Source organism: Oncorhynchus mykiss, chromosome 10 (genome assembly GCF_013265735.2).
Source record: "Oncorhynchus mykiss isolate Arlee chromosome 10, USDA_OmykA_1.1, whole genome shotgun sequence".
Lineage (NCBI taxonomy): Eukaryota > Metazoa > Chordata > Actinopteri > Salmoniformes > Salmonidae > Oncorhynchus > Oncorhynchus mykiss.
In genome coordinates this window covers 47,868,934-47,888,491 of record NC_048574.1, presented here as the reverse complement: position 1 = coordinate 47,888,491, position 19,558 = coordinate 47,868,934, and the positions used below count along the sequence as shown (strand labels likewise).

The following is a 19,558-nucleotide window of genomic DNA, read 5'->3' as shown; positions in this document are numbered from 1 at the left end:
CTGAGGGGGTGCCCATTCCCGAGATGCGGTGGGATAAATTGGAACCAGAGGAAATCTCACTACCCATCAACATGGACGGTAATAGCAGCCATTCTCTAACTAACCCATGACTAGAACCCGAGTGACATTAGCAACATGCTGCAGGTGCAGTGGAGCTTGTCTAATGGTAACCTCGTTCCCAGGCTCAATTGCTGCTGCATAGAGAGCCGGCTGGTGGACGAGATTAATCTAACGATCACTTCAGCTACAGCACAGCAATCAGAAAAAGGGTGTCATTCGCACCATTGTGATGGGTTTCATTTTATTTCAGGACTAAAAACAGTATTGTTGTAAATGCAAACTAATGTTTGTGTCCTGTAACGTCTGTTGTTCCCCATGTCAGGGGACCTATCAGGCTCTGTCCAGATAGTCAACATCTCGTCCCAGAATTCTGGGCTGTACCGCTGCTCCGTCACCAACCTCCTGGGGACCCAGAACTGTTACGTCAACCTGTCTATCTACAGCCGTGAGTCCCTCCCTGGTCTTCAGTTTTCCCCTCACTCTACCCCACCCCCAATACTTGTCAATCATATCATACACAAGGGTTCCAACTGTGTTGGAAGTGCGGGGTTTAGAATCTGAGTACCGCGCTCCCTCTCGGCAGCTCCAGCCAGCTCCCCAGGGATCCTCCAGGGGGTGTTGTTGACCCTGTCCATGGCCCTGGTGCTGCTGGCCCTGCTGGTGCTGGTACTGTGGCTTCATCGCTCTGGCCAGAAGAGGAAGTGGACGGAGGGGAAGGAAGAGGAGTGTTATAACGAGATAAGGTACACTCCTTCTCTGATCAAACGCTCCTTTGTTTGATCCCTCCATCCAAGGAAGACCAAACAGCCAGATGCCTTCTACAAAAAAAAAAAGAATATTCAACTCACACTCTACAACTCATTCAATTGAACATTTGTTTCATAAAATGTGTTAAGAATGAGTGTGCATTCCATTGGAGAATGAAGAGAGTTACCTAACCGTGCCCTGCAGATAGACATTGGTTCCCACTATTGAAATATTTCTCCCATAGAATACTTGATAAACTGTAACTTTTTTTGCTAATAAAATGTTTGACTGGAATATGCTCTGGTTTCTGTTCAAGACAGGTGTTCTGCTGTTCTGAATCAATATTCAAATGATAACATTGCCTGACAAAGGCTGATAGAGAAAATACGACAGGGGTAAGGTAAAATGAAAGCACTCATTGCATTTAATTAGCAAAGGATGACACAAAAAGCTTTAATTTAAATAGAGGGGGGGGGGGGGGGGAGGGTCACAGAAAACTGTACAGAACTTTGAATATATCGGAATAGTTTTTAAATAACCCCCCCCCCAAAAAAATAACTAAAATAATTACAATAAAAAACATGGGATGTTTTACATGGGATGGTGTACTATTATACAACATTTGTGCAAAAGAAGTATTAATCGATTCTTCCCAAACTGCATGATTGAATGTGAAGAGCGCCCTTCCACTCGGGAGACGGATCTCTCTTCTGAGGGGAAAACACAAGAGAGAACCTCCCCTAAGACTCAACATAGTGTCTTCCATGAAAAAGAACCAGAAATCCAATAATAATAAAATAGATTTATATATATATTTTTAAATATATATATTTATATACAAAACATGCTGTACATAAATGGCAGAGATTAAGGAATCCCTTTTATTATAGACACCCAGTTCTGTCCAGTAACTTGTGCTTTCCTTTCTCCCAGTAAGAAAAGTACTCCCTGTTGCTTTGGATATTACACTGAGAATAAGGGGAAAGAAAGAAAATAAAAAAAGGGCCCCCGATTACAATGTCTCTGATTTTCCCGAGCCTAGGGAGGACACACGTTAACAAGGGCCGATCAATTAGCTAGATACTGGGTTTTAACATCTGGTAGGCGCCAGCTCCTGTCTGCTCCTCCTCAACAATACCCAAAGACAGCCACAGCGTTAAGATTCAATGATCTGACAAACAAAAAGACTCAATTTACATAAGCCCAAAGTCCTCAAAATGTGGAGGATGAAACCAAAAGGATGGTTTTAGAAAATGAAGAGACCTGTAGCTCAAGCAGAATGAAAGAAGAACAAAGGGGCAGTAACCCACTTCAAACCACTGCTGTTTCTGTAGTGGGGGCATCACATTGACTGGCACTTTGAGTAGTGACCCATGAATTCAACCGTGAGGCCCAGACTCCCAAGATTCAGACTAAATTAAATTTGCTACTGCATATTTACCCAGTCTAACTTATGTAGATACCATCTAAACCACCTAACGCTTGAAAACTCCACCCTTCCGTCTCTTCCCCTTTTAGACACAATAAGGAGTAGATCATTCCTATTTGTTACCAATGAGAATGCAGTTTTCCACCTATTAGTTCTTACCCTGTAAGAACAGATTCCCAGAGAAATTTTAGTAGACAGTCCGCTAACTAAAGTTAGAGCTAAGACGGCTAGGGGCGAAAACGAGCATACAAGGCAGTCTTCTAGGACCAGCGTTACACTATGGTACAAAAGGTTATTCCAGATAGCTCTACCATTGATATAAATGCATGCCCAGACAGACCAAGGTACTGCCACATGGATTACTGTAGTGCTGTAAGGCTCTGTAACTCTCGGGACAGACCAGAACGGTGGGAGACGGCCAGCTCGTCTGATATGTGCTCTGGTTAGAGAGATCACGGGAGCGGGTCTCTAGTCTGAAGTGCGTCAAGCGCAATACACTCGCCCGTTTAAAAAAGCAGGGTGGCAAAAGCGACTCCTCGGGGAACAGTTCCAGTTACATTACACGGGCAAATAAAGAGAGGAGAACCCTTGGTGAAAGTGTACAGCGGCGACGCCAAAACACGTGGGGCAGAGGTGACGATTAAACAAGAGGCTATTTCCATCGCCGTGTTTCTATCACGCCAGCATGTCAAATAGACAAACCCTTTTAACAGTCTCCCAGGTGTGGTCAATAATAAATATGCCATCTTTGTTTTGAATATTTATTCAACTTGGTTTGTTTCCAACTAAAACGCTGGAGGTAAGTGTAGCACAAACAGTAGTTGTAGGTATAGTAGTAGTAGCAGGAGGTGCAGAAGCAGTAGTTTACTAGTAAGAGGAGCTGGCACTGTAGCTGGAGGCAAGGAAAGCAGAAGGGCCTCTGTCAGAGCCCCTCCCACCGTCTAGAGTCCACAGCCGATTGGATCAGGTCAGGGCCGAGAGTGGTCGGTCACTAGGGCAACTCCGCGGGCTAGCCTATAGCCACCGAGGAGGTTGTGATTCTTCAAGTAAAGTAAAAAGAAAGATAAAGACATTCCACTCACCCCGAAAATAGGAAACAAAAATCTAAAAAGGCTTTAGAAAGACCAATCCCAGTTTAGAATCGTGTGGTCTGAACAATCTCCTCCCGTCCTGTACAATGGGCACCATCTTTGTCCAGAGTCATATCTCCCTAGACCTCCCCAAATTCAGAGCTTGTGTCCAGGCCTGACTGGATTGTAAACTCTGCCGGGAAAAAGCACCGCATGTTGGAAAAGGTGGGAGTAGGCGGGAGTCTTATCCCTGAAACAAGCTCCTTGACAGAACGCTTGAGATTGTTGATGCGTCAGAAACACCTGAACGAGCATGAGGGTGTTTCTACAGGGAGGCGCTGTTGGAATGTGGGTGGTATGCTGGGGGAGGTGGGGTGTTGATATTGACTGGTCATATGATGTGACCCATGCAGTTTCACAGTGGATTTCCCCACAGTGAATTCTTTCTACAGTGAAGCAGCAGGTTGGAGCAGGAATGGGGATTAAAGAACAAGGCTTGTTATGGTAGTAACTCTGGCTTCACCTGTACATACAGCAACATAGGATATTGGCATTCCCTTTTTGGATTCGTTATGCTGTTGCTGCTGCTGCTGGTGGATCTCAGGTGAAGGAGAGGAGAAACGAGGGGTTTTTCCCCTTCCCTATATAGAATTTCAAAAAACTAACTAAACATTACACAACATCCCTTACAATTGCACTGGCTTTTTGGCCTGCTAGAGTTACCATAGTTATGGCCAAAAGGTTGTCCACAGAAACTCTGAGGGTGTATCGGGCGAGAGCTCCTGTTTCAAGTCCTAGGAGGGGACATGGTAAATGTTTCTTTTTGGGAAGGGAGGGGGGTGGGGGGTTGGTGCATACATTTTGTTTTTACATGCATCCTTACGGTGGCTCGATGAGGAGCAGATGAATGTACTTAAACCTCCCAGATCCATCCAGTATTGCAAAGGCTGGAAAACATTTACAAATGAACATGTTGAGAGGTTGTGATCTGCCAGAGATGTAGCGAACCTCAGAGTCCAGTTCTCTTTGGAATGACTCCGGGAAGCTGGAATGAGTCCAGTCTGAGCCGGTCAGGCCCACTCTAGAACTGGCCGTGGTGGTGGTGTGCGTTGGCTGCAGGGGTTCTCATGTGTTCTCCAGTGCAGACTCAATCCAGGTGCTCAAGTAAAGGCAGCTCTGTGGACTCCTCCCGGGGGGCGGGGCTGGGGGGCTCCCCTGCAGCGAGGGTCGTGGTCTCAGCGGACTGGGTAACGCCCAGTGGGTCCTGGGTTGGGCTGGCCTCAAGCCGGGCTGCAGGTGGAGTAGACTGGAACACAGAGTGACAAGACGTAAATAGCCTCAGTTTCCACTGCAACAAATTACCATCATTAAATCAATCGCAAAACCATACCATCGTTCTGGAGGAGGTTATGTACTGCAGCGACATTATTCTCATGTGTTCATGATAGGGCTGACCCCGTTTTTAAAAATCGACTGGTCGGTTTGTCTGCCGGTCGACCAAGATTTTTTTTTTTTTAGCCGAGCAGTCTAAAATGTATATTAAAAACATTTTTATGGCACAAGACACCTGTCTGATTGACACCTGTCTCAGTGGACTAATCCATTGCAGAGGCCACGGGGGTGGCACAACAGTATCACCAGTAGTACATTTACAGTTAATTCCCATCATTTCTAATCTACAATGTTTGTCTGGTTACGGTCATTTCGGTTAATGCATTCAACGCATTATTATTAGTCTTTTACCATTCTCATTGTCGGAGTAGACCTAGGCTACACTTGTGAGGAACACATTTAGGTTTATTTCCTTCAATTTACGAATTGTCATTTGTTTGTAGCGCTCCTGTCAATGTTGAGGAAGGACGAGCACCTGATTATACATAGAAGTAGGCCGGAATGTGCCCGTTTGGGGATCTCATAGTGTTTCTGATTATCTCTGATTGTCTTTGTCAAGTAAACAGTAAGTCAAGTAAGTCTGTTTTTACATCTGTTGAGAATGAAAATAGTTCCTCAACGTTGCTTAATTTGAAATATCTTCCCAGCTCTCTTTCGATAACCACCAAAAAAAAAAAAAAAAAAAATCAGGCGGAAACATCATAAAATAGGTGTACCTGATTCCTTCTTAAACCTGGCACAAATAGCTTACAACTGTGTGTCTGTCCGGAACTCACTGGAGCGGAAACGGAAGGCCCAGAATATGTTATATGTTGCAAGTTTGCTAGTTCCAGCATCAGGCCCAAGTTAATAGTTGATACAATGTTTCAAGTTCCTTGTAGACAGGCCTTGCATAGCCAATGTGATTTATAGGATATTATTTTTATCAGGACATTTTCTACCTGCAGGCTGCAATGTTTTTATTTGTTAGCTTTATGTAGGCTATTTTGACATAGTTGGCAATGGGAATAGAAATGATTTTTTAGAATTCTGATTAACCACATGAAAATGATTTTGAGATACAAAGACTATAATGTAAATAAAATGAAACTGTTCCACAAAAATGTGCATCTGGCACACAGATCAGTACAAAGGGTAAGATAAATTGGCACTCCAAATGCAATAGGTTGCAGACCCCCTGGTGTAGCCTATTAGGAGCGTAGCAGCAGGAGTCTAACAGTAGAATCTGCCAAAGCCAGCAGCAGCGGAAGGAAGAGGGTCGGGAACAGTTTATTTTTTTTATTCTGGTAAGGTTGATCTCTGGCTCCCTCGAGTCATTAAATCACAGTGTGCTTAAAGCATCAGACAAGCTCAGTAGTCTACATATAGTTGATTTTATTAACACACATATGGTGTCTATATATATATATGGAAAAATACACATTTCAACATTTCAACCCATCGATGAGCTTTTTAGCCGGGAATGGCCCTAGTTCATAAAGACAGTCACGCTATGCTCTAGCTCCCACACACACACTACGTTGTTTTACTATCCTCACCTGTGTCCGTATGCACGGAGACCCTCCGCTGTCGCTCTCAGCGGAGGCTGGCCCGTTGAAGCCCTTCCTGCCAGACAGGCTCCACTTCCCGTAGAGGCCCTCATAGTGCAGCCCGCTGCCCTGCCCCAGGCCATGTCCTGTCCGTCCGGACCCTCTGTGCACCCCCTCCTGGAAGCTGCCTGGGCAGAAGCGCTCTGGGCCGGGCAGGGAAGGCATGGCCACAGAGCTACTGAAGGACAGCTGGGAGCTGGACAGGTGCTGGCCCAGGAGGCCCTGGATGGACGAGGTCCGGTGGAGGGAGGTGACCAGCCCAGCGTCCATCCTGCCCTCTGACTGGCTGAGCAGGGCCAAGGGGAGGGGCTGAGGGTGGTGGGGCCAGGTGGGGGTGGGGCCCACAGGGTTGTCAGTTCCTACGGTGACAACGAGAGGCATTTCATACACATTACAGAACGCAATCATTACACAAACTGTTCCATGGCTGCGTTATCAGCATACTGACAGTATTGACATTGTTATAATAGCTAGCAGCAGTTAAACAGTGGACATCCGAGGCTGTAGTGAGTGGCGGGGTCCTGGGCTTACCCATGGGGGGGTGGATGGAGGTGAAGTGGGGCTGGGGCAGGGGCAGGCTGGAGGCCGGGGTGCTCTGGGTGGTGTGAGCCGCTGGGTTGTTGGAGATGGAGGTGGAGCCGCCGCCGCAGTCCGAGTCCTCGATGTTCCCTCCACTGTTGCAGCCAGCCCCACAACCCTTCTGTAACCTGCAGGGGGGAGACAGAGTTAAAGTCCAACCGTCTTATCGCACACGGTCAGTGGGCATGTGCGAGAGAGAGTGGGAGAACATCCGTGTATGGCATGTGAGTGATAGTATGAGAACTTCGCAGGGATACCTGGCTGTGTGTGTGTGTGTATGTGTCTATCAGCCCTACCATGGCTACTGCAGGCTGTGTAATGTAAGTGTACCTGTCCCAGCTGCTGATGAGCCAGGTGTAGATGTTATGGGGGCTAACAGGCCCCCCCCAGACGGAGCGGAGCTGGGTGTGCCCCCCTGCGTAGGAGGTGGTGAGGGGCGACACGTAGATGGGGTAGCCGATGGGCTGGTCACATGATGAGTTGATCATGTTCCTCAGGGCCTGCTTGGCATTCTGTATGCTGCCGCGCTCCGGGTTCCGGTTCCGCAGGAACACCAGCTCCTGCTGCTGGCCCGCCCACAGCCCGCGCACACACTCCCTGTTCACCTTGATGACCCTGAAGCTGAGAAACCGCTTGTTGAGCATGATGATCTTGTACTCGTCGCTGCCGTCGTCCATGACGTGGCGCAGGGCCAGCAGTGACGGCATGTTGGCCAGGATGGCGCTGCGCCACACCGGGTCGCCCTCGTGGCTGATCAGCATCTTCTCCTCGTTGGCAGTGATGGCGTCGTACAGAACCACCGGGTCCTCGTACTCGTCTGGGGACGTGAAGTGGTCCTGTTGGGGACAGGGGGTCGGAGAGGATACTTTTTTAGTGTGAGCGATGTCATCATTAAGCTTCTTAGTCTCAGCTCTGGTCACCACAGTGTTTCTAAAAGCTTGTAAATTCGCTCTGGCAATCTACTCCGAGTTCAGAGCACTCTGGTTTGAGTGTGCCCGAGCTCAGAAAGGTTGCGAAATTTACAAAACAACCTGGTGTCAGCCTAAAAAAACCCAGAATACAATTGTTGCCAGTAACACAGTTGCAGTCATTAACCCCTTGGGATAACAAAAACAGCCTAACCAGCTCTGCTAGGGTGAGTAAAAGGGTCAGAGTGAGGTGTTCTCTCATTTGTGTCTGGAAGTAGCTAGCAAGCAAGCTAGCCAACTTTAGCCATTTACCCCGAGTGCTTGACTGCTGTCGTGAGAGGGAAACGCTCTGAGTTTACAAACGGACAACACTTTTAAATTCTACGAACAGCCCAGAGTGCACGCTTGACACTCCAGAGTGAATTTACGAACGCACCCTTTAGCGTGGGCGATGACATTACATTGACCACCATACTGTCTGTAATGAGTCACGCCCATATGATAGGTCTTACCTGGTGCAGTTTGAGGGACATGCGCACCCCGGGGGCCACCACCCTGTTCAACAGGTCCATGTCAGCAAACACCCACTCGTCCCTGGGAGAGGTGATGCGGAAGTCCCCCTTGAAGAGGGCGTGGAGGCCGTACAGGAAAGGCTCCAAGCTGACAGGCGGGGTACAAACGTACGGACAGTCACCGTCGGTTATACGCCATCACATTAGAGACATATCACACGCTCCCTGCAGTTAGCGAACAGACAGACCGTCCAGCCCTGGGACTTACCTGGCTGACATGCTGTGGGAGGCTGTGCCCAGAGCCCGCCTCCCCAGGATGCAGAGGCCAAAACACAGGGTGATCAGCGGAGAATCCCTCTCGCTGTCCTCCACTGGCTATAACACAAAGCATTTCATTAAGCTAGTCGGCTGATAACACTAACGACATTGCTATGGAAAGTTCTGGTTTAAAAAAAAAAATATATATATATATATTTTTTTTTACATGAATTGACAGCTACACAACAGTAACATGAGAAGGAACACTAACCGTCGGGCGTCTGCTGTTGCAGTACTGGATCCAGTCCAGGTAGACCATACAGAAGGCAGTGGGGGTGACGCCAGAGGCCCTGTGGTCGTAGTCCTCGTCTATGTTCAGGTTGAAGGTCGGGTCACTGTCCACGTAGGCCGGGCCCAGGCAGGGCCGCAGCGCCTCCTGGACCGTCTCATTGGCCAGCCACTCCTCCAGTTTAGGAGAGCGACTCACGTAGAAGATGATGCTCTACGGGAGAGGAAACACTGGTTACAGACCGGGCCATCAACTGTTAAAATGACATGTTATTGTATCTCATTTTACAGTTCACTGTGTGTTCAGGATGGATCACACACCTTGACGTAGTAGGTGATGAGGATCTTGCGCAGGTCGAACACCTGCAGCATGGAGGCGGCGTTGTTGTCGCTGATGCTGTAGCCCTCCAGGACGTACTTGGTGGCGGCCACCTCCCAGGCCAGCCAGCGCTGGCCGAACGCCGCATTGAAGGAGAGCATGTGGGGCAGGTGGCCTGGCTCGCAGCAGCAGCAGCCCTCGTCCTCCTCCACCCCTTCGGTGATGGCCTCCACCTCCCGCTGCTGGCAGTAGGTACCTGGGGGAGAGACACCAGGAGAGGGGGATGAGGGAAAATGGCAGAGAGAGAAAAGATAGTATTTTGAACTTGTCCACCTCACCATTAAAACCTACTACCACATTGAACTCGGTTCCATAAAAGCTCATTCTAGCCCAAACCCTCTCCCTCCTCCTCACCCCTGAACTCCAGCCCCCTCAGCTGGAAGGTGACCAGGCCGTTGCCGATCTCGATGACGTGCACCAGGGCGTTGAGGTAGTCGGAGGCCAGGATGAAGCAGTCTCCTGTGGTGTAGTTTCCCCAGCGTCCCAACAGCAGGTCCCCACACAGGCTGTGCTGCAGAGAGCGCGTCAGGTGCTCATAGAAGATGGAGTTCAGGTTGTTGTCATCAGCACCTGGAAAAGAGGAGACCACAGGCATGAGAGCAGAGTCGTTTTAAAGAATGATGACTCGCGTTAGATGAGGGGAAGGAAGACTGCGGCAGCTGACCTGGGTTGCGGTCCAGCTGGGTGGCCAGTCGCGTGTTGGAATGATCAACCCTCTTGGTGCTGGAAAGACAGATATTACGTTAACCAGGCGACACAGAGGCTCAAGAAACTGCTGTAAAAGTGTGGGGACTTGTGTAAAATGGTAACGCAGTCTGCTAGCTTTCACGGCATCGAGCAATAATCTCCTTAATCCGGTTTTAACATTGACCTCTGAACGGCAACAAGCAACTGCTAGAGGCATGGGGTGTAATCATTAGTCCAAAACATTATTCAATGGAAACTGTTTACTCTATGCAGAAAACGTTTTGCCCACGAAAACAAGAGTTGCTATTGGACGCATTTAGGTAGGTCCATCCCTGTTTCGTTCTCGTTTGTTTCTGTTTGGTTCCTAGTGATCACACCCACCTGGTCTGAACAATGCCCATCTCTACATCTCTCGGGCTCCTGGAAAGTAAAGAACTCACTTGTAGTCTCTCTCCCAGAACTTGACGGGCCTGGTGTAGGAGGTGACGAACACAGCACTGCCCAGGACAGGGTTAAGAGGGGTGGAGAAGAGAGCCGAGAACACGGCCTGGACAAACAGCATGGCTGAGTCTGAGAGTTAGGTTAAGGAGCTCTAACAGACAACACTAACACACAGGACATCCAATGCGCACAGCATTTAGTGTTGTTTAAACACTTTTTCTCACAGGCAAATGAGCAACATTGTAAATGAGGACTTGTTCTCAACTTGCCTACCTGGTTAAATAAAGGTGAAATAAATAAATAAAATAAAAACAGGGAGTGCAGAAAGAACTTTGTTTAACAAGGATGTAGTCTAACCAACAGTTTTCTGCTGATCACAGAGCCAGTGTACAGGGATACGGGGCACAGCGAAGGGCTGGGCGAAGGCGTGGAAGGCAGAGCCCCAGGTGATCTGCCAGGGAGCGATGTAGGTGAGGACAAAACGCAGCTTGTAGAGCAGGTCCCAGAGCTGTAATGAGAAACCATCCAATCTAATGTGAGCGATCAAAACACCCGAGTCCAGTCATTTCTCAATGTAACGTTCTTGCGTAGCCAGAAATGACTTAAAAAAGGGACATTTCAAACATGTTCAACATCATATGCATCAATCTCCAGCACCACCCTAACATCAACATACCGTATATGAAAATGGCACGTTTCTATGTTTTGCATTAAAAAAAAAAAAAGAGTAGAAGATACGTTTTTCAAATGACATCGGTGTGCATCATGTGATTTTAACCAAGTGTTAGTAGGCATTGCCTGTTCATTGGTTGATGTCGTCACTGGAAACACTATTCTTCCTCTATCTGTTTACACAAAAAAAAAAACATAGAAACACTCCATTTTAACATACAGTGTGTGTCGATAGTGGGGTGGTGCTGATGATTATGACGTGGGAAAATGATGACATTTGCCTTTAAGGGTCAGAGTATACAACTACGCTGAACAAAAATATCAACGGAACATGTAAAGTGTTTGTCCCAAGTGTTTGTTTCATGAGCTGAAATAAAAAAATCAGACATTTTCCATATGCACGAAAAGCTTATTTCCCTCAAATGTTGTGCACAAATGTTTGTTTTATATCCATGTCATTAAGCATTTCTCATTTACCAAGAAAATCCATCCACCTGACAGGTGTGGCATATCAAGAAGCTGATTAAACAGCATGATCATTACACAGGTGCACCTTGTGCTGGGGACAATAAAAGGCCACTTTAAAATGTGTAGTTTTGTCACAATGCCACAGATGTTTCAAGTTTTGAGGGAGCGTACAATTGACACACTGACTGCAGGAATGTCCACCAGAGCTGTTGCCAGAAAATTTTAGATATGCTGCCTCCATTGTTTTAGAAAATTTGGCAGTACGTCCAACCGGCCTCACAACCGCAGACCACGTGTAACCACGCCAGCCCAGGACCTCCACAACCGGCTTCTTCACCTGTGGGATCATCTGAGGGGGGGTGCTGAGGAGTATTTGTGTGTGTTATAAAGCCCTTTTGTGGGGAAAAACTGATTCTGATTGGGTGGGCTTGGCAGCCAAGTGTGTGGGCCTATACCCTCCCAGGCCCACCCACAACCCTGCCCAGTGATGTGAAATCCATAGATTAGGCCCTAATGAATTTATTTCAATTGACTGATTTCCTTAGTCCATATAACTCAGTAAAACATTTTTAAATGTCACATGTTGCATTTATATTTTTGTTCAGTATACATACAGCTAAGTATGTGTAGGTACTTTCATTTGGTTGAATTTGTGCAAACCAAGTCCCAGGGAGGAGTATTCTGTACCTTGCTGAAAAGGATGGACATGAAGAAGTAGTCGAGCAGGAAGGTCTCTGAGAAGTGTGGGTAGTCGAAGAGGAAGAAGAGGGCAGTGAAGGACAGCGTGACGTACTGCAGAGACGGGGCGCAGAAAGACGAGCGCAGCAGCTTCATCCCCGCCAGAGAGATGAAGAGAGCACGGCCGCTGGAGGGGGGGGGGGGGGGGGGGAGACCGAGAGGAGGGGGACATCAAAACACATTAATTGGGCAAATACAAAGCGTAGTCTCAATAAACTTCAACTCTGACTGGATGGATAGATGGGATGAGGGAGGGAATGTTTGGTGAGGTTGGTAAAAGGGGATGGCTTGAGCTGCTTACTAGATGTCAAGCTCCTTGGGTTTCAGGCTGACGCGCTGCGCCTCTGTAGTGAGGGAGTTGAGCACTACAGCCGGATAGATAACGTACTTCTCCACACACTGCAGCCACGCATACAGCTTCTCGAACCACATCAACTGGGCGGCATCTGGGACGGACAGGGCATGGCAAAACAAATCAAGGACAAACTTCAGGCCTCGACACAATTCTTCAGGGTGTGTGAACGTGTGCGTTTAGGGGGCAGCGGGTTGCTACTTACCGCGGACCTCGAACTGGCTGTACTCTCGAGAACGGAGCACGGGGTGGGCCAGGCAGAACCAGGGCAGCTGCTTGCGGAGCTGAGGCAGCAGGTAGTGTGTGAGGAAGCCCACCACCCCGGCCACCATGTACAGGATGTAACTTAGAGCAGGCTGGAAGGCAGGGAGACAAGGTTTCACTGGGGAGTGTCATAGAAAACCAGAAGGGTTTCTCTCTAGACATTGAAACGTCATATCGTCCATCTACAGTCGACCAGGTGAGTTGACTGACCTGCAGAGCGATGAACACGGTGCTGGCACTGATGGCAAACGTGATGACAGCCATGAGGGGACACATGACCAGGTCCGAGTGAAAAATCTCTCTCTGTTAAAAACCCAGACAGAGAGAGATGACGAGGGTTTTAAAACCTCAGACCACCAACCACATTCAAACATTTATGTTATATACACTGAGCGGACAAAACATTAGGAACATCTTCCTAATATTGAGTTGCAACCCTTTGCCCTCTCGGAACAGCCTTGATTCGTCGGCACATTGGACTATACAAGGTGTCGAAAGCCTTCCACAGGGATGTTTCCCACAGTTAGTGTCAAGTTGGCTGGATGTCCTTTGGGTGGTGGATCATTCTTGACACACACGGGAAACTGTGGTGTAAAAAACCCAGCAGCGTTGCAGTTCTTGACACACTTGCATCTACTACCATACCCCGTTCAAAGGCACTTCAATCTTTTGTCTTGCCCATTCACCCTCAATGGCACACATACACAATCCATGTCTCAATTGTCTCAAGGCTTAAAAATCCTTCTTTAACCTGTCAGCTCCCCTTCATCTACACTGATTGAAGTGGATTTAACAAGTGCCATCAATAAGTGATAATAGCGTTCACCTGGTCAGTCTGTGTCACTCACATAATGCTTGGTTTGAGTCCCAAATAGCACCCTATTCCCTACATAGTGTACTCTCTTGTGTATAGCCTCGCTATTGTTATTTTACATCTGCCCTTTAATTATTTGTTACTTTTATTTCTTATTTTTCTTTTGGTATTTTTCTTAAAACTGCGTTGTTGGTTAAGGGCTTGTCAGTATGCATTTCACTGCAAGGTGTTGTATTTGGGCGCATGTGACAAATACAATTTGATTTGATAGGGCTCTGGTTAAAAAGTAGCGCACTATGGGTCAAAAGTAGTGCACTATACAGTGAATGACGTGCCATTTGGGACGCATCCTTGATCTTACCACAGAGTCGCGTAGTTTCCCGGGCAGGGGGTCTTTGATCTCCAGAGGAGGCTCCTCCGGGGTCCGGCTCTCCAGCTCGGGAAAGAATTTAGATCGGACCAGAGACCTAGAGAGAAAACCACATACAGTGTATGATATGAGTGACAGGGTAGAGTTGATCTTAGGACAGTAGCTAGGATCAGGGAATATTAGTGAGTTTCAAGGTGGGTAGGTAGGTGTGTATATATATATATATACACACACACACACACACACATCTCATTGTCATCTACATCATTGTCGGAACTAGAAGCACAAGCATTTCGCTACACTCGCATTAACATCTGCTAACCATTTGTATGTGACAAATAAAATTTGATCTTATTCATCACAGAGATACTGATGAGCTGTCCATTGACCAGACAGAGAGCAGAAAAAAGTAGTGTTGTCACGATAGCAGAATGTTGACTTCGATACCGATAACAGGTTTAGTATCACGATGATAAAACGATACCACATAAAAATAAAAAAACCGGGGATGCACTGTGAGATGGTCAGTTCTGGTTACTTTTTTGAAAAGGAGATTCAACTCCAAAATGACCACAAATCAAATGAAACAACCAATCCCTGATGCATTCTGTTTATGTCTTAAAATCAACTTGGGTAAAAACATAGGTACAGCAGACCCCCTTGTTGTATGAGACACTTTTTTTTTAAAAATGTGCCTTTGGAGGACATGCAATTCAATACTCATCTTTAAAACAAAAAGTAGTTAGGTCAACAGAGTTCATCTTTAAAAAAAAAAAGGAAATAGAGGAACTAACAGTACAGATAGAATAGCATTGTAAACTTATATGCTGACCGGACATACGCGTGAGTTTGTTCGCCCACACCAAAAGTGATCAGGACACGCAGGTTGAACTATCAAAACAATCTCTGAAACCAATTATATTAATTTGAGGACAGGTCAAAAAGTCATAAACATTTAATGGCAATTTAGCTAGCTAGCTTGCTGTTGCTCGCTAATTTGTCCTGGTATATAAACATTGGGTTGTTATTTTACCTGAAATGCACAAGGTCCTCTACCACGACAATTAATCCACAGATAAAACGGTAAACCGAATTAGTTTCTCGACATATCTCCTCCTTCCGCCAGGCTTCTTTTTCTTCTTTGCACTTTATATGGCGGTTGGCAACCAACTTTACAGCATTACTAAAACCAACCGAAGTGTGGACCTAAGTTCATTTTTCAATTCCCCACGTGGGTATATGCTCCTACCAACCAATGAGGAGATGGGAGAGGCCGGACTTGCAGCGTGTTGAGCGTCACAAATAGAACCAATTGCTATTTTAGCGCTTGGCTACACAGACGCTTGCTTGAGGCGCACGAGCAGTGTGGGTGCAATGATTGAATAACATGCATGTGTACATTTATTTGCAGCTTGTGCTGTGGTCAGCATGTAAAGGGGCCTAGCCCAAATCATGAAAACCAGCCCCAGACCATTATTCCTCCTCCACCAAACTTTACAGATGCCACTATGCATTCGGGCAGGTAGCGTTCTCATGGCATCCGCCAAACCCAGATTCAGCCATCAGACTGCCAGACGGTGAAGCGTGAATCATCACTCCAGAGAACGCGTTTCCACCGCTCCAGAGTCCAATGGTAGAGAGCTTTACACCACTCCAACCGACACTTTGCATTGCGCATGATGGTCTTAGGCTTGTGTGCGGCTGCTTGGCCATGGAAACCCATTTCTCGAAGCTCTTGACGAACAATTATTATGCCGACGTTGCTTCCAGAGGCAGTTTGGAACTCGGTAGTGAGTGTTGCAACCGAGGACAGACGATTTTTACAAACTGCGCATTTCTAGCACTCGGCTGTGCAGTTTTGTGAGCTTGAGTGGTCTCCCACTTCGTGGCTGAGCCGTTGTTGCTCCTACTCGTTTCCACTTCACAATAACAGCACAGTTGACCGGGGCAGCTCTAGCGGGGCAGAAATTTGACTCAACAGTCAAGTGGCGACTCCGGGATGCTGGCCTTCTAGGCCGAGTTCCTCTGTCTTGTGTCTGTTCTTTTGCCCATCTAAATCTTTTATTTTTATTGGCCAGTCTGATATATGGCTTTTCTTTGCAACTCTGCCTAGAAGGCCAGCATCCCGGAGTCGCCTCTTCCTCTTCACTGTTGACGTTGAAACTAGTGTTTTGCGAGTACTATTTCATGAAGCTGCCAGTTGAGGACTTGTGAGGCGTCTGTTTCTCAAATTAGACACTCTACTGTACTTGTCCTCTTGCTCAGTTGTGCACCGGGCCCTCCCACTCCTCTTTCTATTCTGGTTAGGGCAGTTTGTGTTGTTCTATGAAGTGAGTAGTACACAGCGTTGTACGAGACCTTCAGTTTCTTGGCTTTTTCTTGCATGGAGTTTCAGAAGAAAGTTATTTGTTTCTGGCCATTTTGAGCCTGTAATCGAACCCACAAATGCTCCAGATACTCAACTTGTCTAAAGAAGGACAGTTGTATTGCTTATTTAATCAGGACAACAGTTTTCAGCTGTGCTAACATAATTGCAAAAGGGTTTTCTAATGATCACTGAGTCTTTTAAAATGCTAAACTTGGATTAGCTGACACAACGTGCCATTGGAACACAGGAGTGATGGTTGCCGATCATGGGCCTCTGTACGCCTATGTAGATATTCCATTAAAAATCAGCCGTTTCCAACTACAATAGTCATTCACAACATTAACAATGTCTGCACTGTATGTCTGATCAATTTGATGTTATTTTAAAAATGGACAAAAAATGTCCTTGTTTTTTAAAGAAAAGCACATTTCTAAGTGACCCCAAACTTTTGAACGGCAGTGTATTTATTTTAAAAACAATATACAGTGCCTTGCGAAAGTATTCGGCCCCCTTGAACTTTGCGACCTTTTGCCACATTTCAGGCTTCAAACAAAAATATATAAAACTGTATTTTTTTGTGAAGAATCAACAACAAGTGGGACACAATCATGAAGTGGAACGACATTTATTGGATATTTCAAACTTTAACAAATCAAAAACTGAAAAATTGGGCGTGCAAAATTATTCAGCCCCCTTAAGTTAATACTTTGTAGCGCCACCTTTTGCTGCGATTACAGCTGTAAGTCGCTTGGGGTATGTCTCTATCAGTTTTGCACATCGAGAGACTGAATTTTTTTCCCATTCCTCCTTGCAAAACAGCTCGAGCTCAGTGAGGTTGGATGGAGAGCATTTGTGAACAGCAGTTTTCAGTTCTTTCCACAGATTCTCGATTGGATTCAGGTCTGGACTTTGACTTGGCCATTCTAACACCTGGATATGTTTATTTTTGAATCATTCCATTGTAGATTTTGCTTTATGTTTTGGATCATTGTCTTGTTGGAAGACAAATCTCCGTCCCAGTCTCAGGTCTTTTGCAGACTCCATCAGGTTTTCTTACAGAATGGTCCTGTATTTGGCTCCATCCATCTTGCCATCAATTTTAACCATCTTCCCTGTCCCTGCTGAAGAAAAGCAGGCTCAAACCATGATGCTGCCACCACCATGTTTGACAGTGGGGATGGTGTGTTCAGGCTGATGAGCTGTGTTGCTTTTACGCCAAACATAACGTTTTGCATTGTTGCCAAAAAGTTCAATTTTGGTTTCATCTGACCAGAGCACCTTCTTCCACATGTTTGGTGTGTCTCCCAGGTGGCTTGTGGCAAACTTTAAACGACACTTTTTATGGATATCTTTAAGAAATGGCTTTCTTCTTGCCACTCTTCCATAAAGGCCAGATTTGTGCAATATACGACTGATTGTTGTCCTATGGACAGAGTCTCCCACCTCAGCTGTAGATCTCTGCAGTTCATCCAGAGTGATCATGGGCCTCTTGGCTGCATCGCTGATCAGTCTTCTCCTTGTATGAGCTGAAAGTTTAGAGGGACGGCCAGGTCTTGGTAGATTTGCAGTGGTCTGATACTCCTTCCATTTCAATATTATCGCTTGCACAGTGCTCCTTGGGATGTTTAAAGCTTGGGAAATCTTTTTGTATCCAAATCCGGCTTTAAACTTCTTCACAACAGTATCTCGGACCTGCCTGGTGTGTTCCTTGTTCTTCATGATGCTCTCTGCGCTTTTAACGGACCTCTGAGACTATCACAGTGCAGGTGCATTTATACTGAGACTTGATTACACACAGGTGGATTGTATTTATCATCATTAGTCATTTAGGTCAACATTGGATCATTCAGAGATCCTCACTGAACTTCTGGAGAGAGTTTGCTGCACTGAAAGTAAAGGGGCTGAATAATTTTGCACGCCCAATTTTTCAGTTTTTGATTTGTTAAAAAAGTTTGAAATATCCAATAAATGTCATTCCACTTCATGATTGTGTCCCACTTGTTGTTGATTCTTCACAAAAAAATACAGTTTTATATCTTTATGTTTGAAGCCTGAAATGTGGCAAAAGGTCGCAAAGTTCAAGGGGGCCGAATAAATTTCGCAAGGCACTGTATATGAATACATAATTCTAATACCGGACCGTATGTGTAGTTGCGAAAAAGTACAGAGGTTTCGGTATGCCATGCAACACTAAAGAGTAGAGGTATACTGACCACAGGATGACAGGGTCACTGCTTTGGCGGCTCAGGTGGTAGGAGAGGGCCAGGAGCAGACCACAGAACACTGAAAACAGCACTGGCACATGGGGATGTTCCCAGGGCGCATTGATAGCCCCGAGGCAGAATCCATAGAGCAACGAGGCCACCAACACACTGCGTAACAGGCTGTAAAGCGACGACAGGGGGCTGGTGGTGGCTGTGGAGAGAAACCACACACACACACACACACAGGGTCAACAAGCATCACTCAACAAAAAAACAGAGAATTTACTTTGTGAATTACAGTGAATGGCATCTCACTGTTTGGACCTGTCTTACCTGTTCCCCCAAAAATGTGCATGTCGACCTGCTCCAGCAGACACATGAGGAAGGTATTGACCTGAGGTAGAAGCCCAAAAAGGAAAATGACGGGGAAACACAAGGCAAACACTGTGGGGGAAGAAAGAGACAGAGGGAGAAAGGCCTTGAGTTGGTTGGTCGCAACACAATACAAAAGACATAAAAGCACACAGCTAGAAGTTGCCAACACTGACTGACCTATGAGCACGTCCCTGGCACAGAGCAGGAAGTGAGCGGAGAAGAAGGTGACGCCGTAGAGTGAGAAGGGCTGCAGGTGGCCTGAGCGCCCCGTCAAGTCTAACACCCAGATGAGAGCACAGCACAGGCAGAAGTAGACGGGCCGACTGTACACGATGACCCAGTTATGGCCCTGACGGGTTAGACCAGACAGTCATCAGGGTGTGCCATCAAAAACAAGAATCAACGATAGATAGGTTACCAACTTGATAATGACCAAGACAGATGGTTGTGAATGACATCATCCACTTACATGCATTGGGGAGGCTGCATCTGGTTGAACACTCTGAGGAAGGAGAGAGTAATTTCAAGCGTGAACATTAGTTTACTTCAAGTTAACACTGGTCTATTGCGGTTCCACAAAAGTGTCGGCAGTTG

General features: G+C 46.5%; 2 protein-coding genes across 5 annotated transcripts in view; one reads left to right on the top strand and one right to left on the bottom strand.

The window, feature by feature from the left end:
* The window catches only part of zgc:165604 (immunoglobulin domain-containing protein), a 12,606-nt gene extending 11,505 nt beyond the window's left edge, over positions 1 to 1,101 (top strand). For 3 of the 4 annotated variants that reach the window (XM_036933229.1, XM_036933228.1, XM_021618806.2), the window contains 3 exons: positions 1 to 78; positions 383 to 505; positions 644 to 1,101. The exon at positions 1 to 78 is cut by the window's left edge and continues 78 nt beyond it. In XM_036933229.1, coding sequence (XP_036789124.1) covers positions 1 to 78; positions 383 to 505; positions 644 to 840 — 398 coding nt within the window. In that variant the 3' untranslated portion in view covers positions 841 to 1,101. The remainder of the gene's footprint in view (positions 79 to 382; positions 506 to 643) is intronic. The other variant, XM_021618807.2, reaches the window with a different exon arrangement.
* A 112-nt stretch (positions 1,102 to 1,213) lies between these two features.
* Positions 1,214 to 19,558, bottom strand: part of LOC110534124 (pecanex 3) — a 29,789-nt gene continuing 11,444 nt past the window's right edge. The window contains exons 13-33 of the mRNA XM_036933227.1: positions 19,434 to 19,466; positions 19,142 to 19,313; positions 18,923 to 19,033; positions 18,599 to 18,800; positions 14,009 to 14,114; positions 13,044 to 13,136; positions 12,775 to 12,925; positions 12,519 to 12,663; positions 12,167 to 12,344; positions 10,739 to 10,847; positions 10,339 to 10,468; positions 9,876 to 9,934; positions 9,566 to 9,781; positions 9,154 to 9,407; positions 8,816 to 9,046; positions 8,555 to 8,661; positions 8,287 to 8,434; positions 7,197 to 7,702; positions 6,819 to 6,994; positions 6,237 to 6,646; positions 1,214 to 4,612 (exon numbers count right to left, since the gene is read on the bottom strand). Of these exons, the coding sequence (XP_036789122.1) occupies positions 4,454 to 4,612; positions 6,237 to 6,646; positions 6,819 to 6,994; positions 7,197 to 7,702; positions 8,287 to 8,434; positions 8,555 to 8,661; positions 8,816 to 9,046; positions 9,154 to 9,407; positions 9,566 to 9,781; positions 9,876 to 9,934; positions 10,339 to 10,468; positions 10,739 to 10,847; positions 12,167 to 12,344; positions 12,519 to 12,663; positions 12,775 to 12,925; positions 13,044 to 13,136; positions 14,009 to 14,114; positions 18,599 to 18,800; positions 18,923 to 19,033; positions 19,142 to 19,313; positions 19,434 to 19,466 (3,696 nt within the window). The 3' untranslated portion in view covers positions 1,214 to 4,453. The remainder of the gene's footprint in view (positions 4,613 to 6,236; positions 6,647 to 6,818; positions 6,995 to 7,196; positions 7,703 to 8,286; positions 8,435 to 8,554; positions 8,662 to 8,815; positions 9,047 to 9,153; positions 9,408 to 9,565; positions 9,782 to 9,875; positions 9,935 to 10,338; positions 10,469 to 10,738; positions 10,848 to 12,166; positions 12,345 to 12,518; positions 12,664 to 12,774; positions 12,926 to 13,043; positions 13,137 to 14,008; positions 14,115 to 18,598; positions 18,801 to 18,922; positions 19,034 to 19,141; positions 19,314 to 19,433; positions 19,467 to 19,558) is intronic.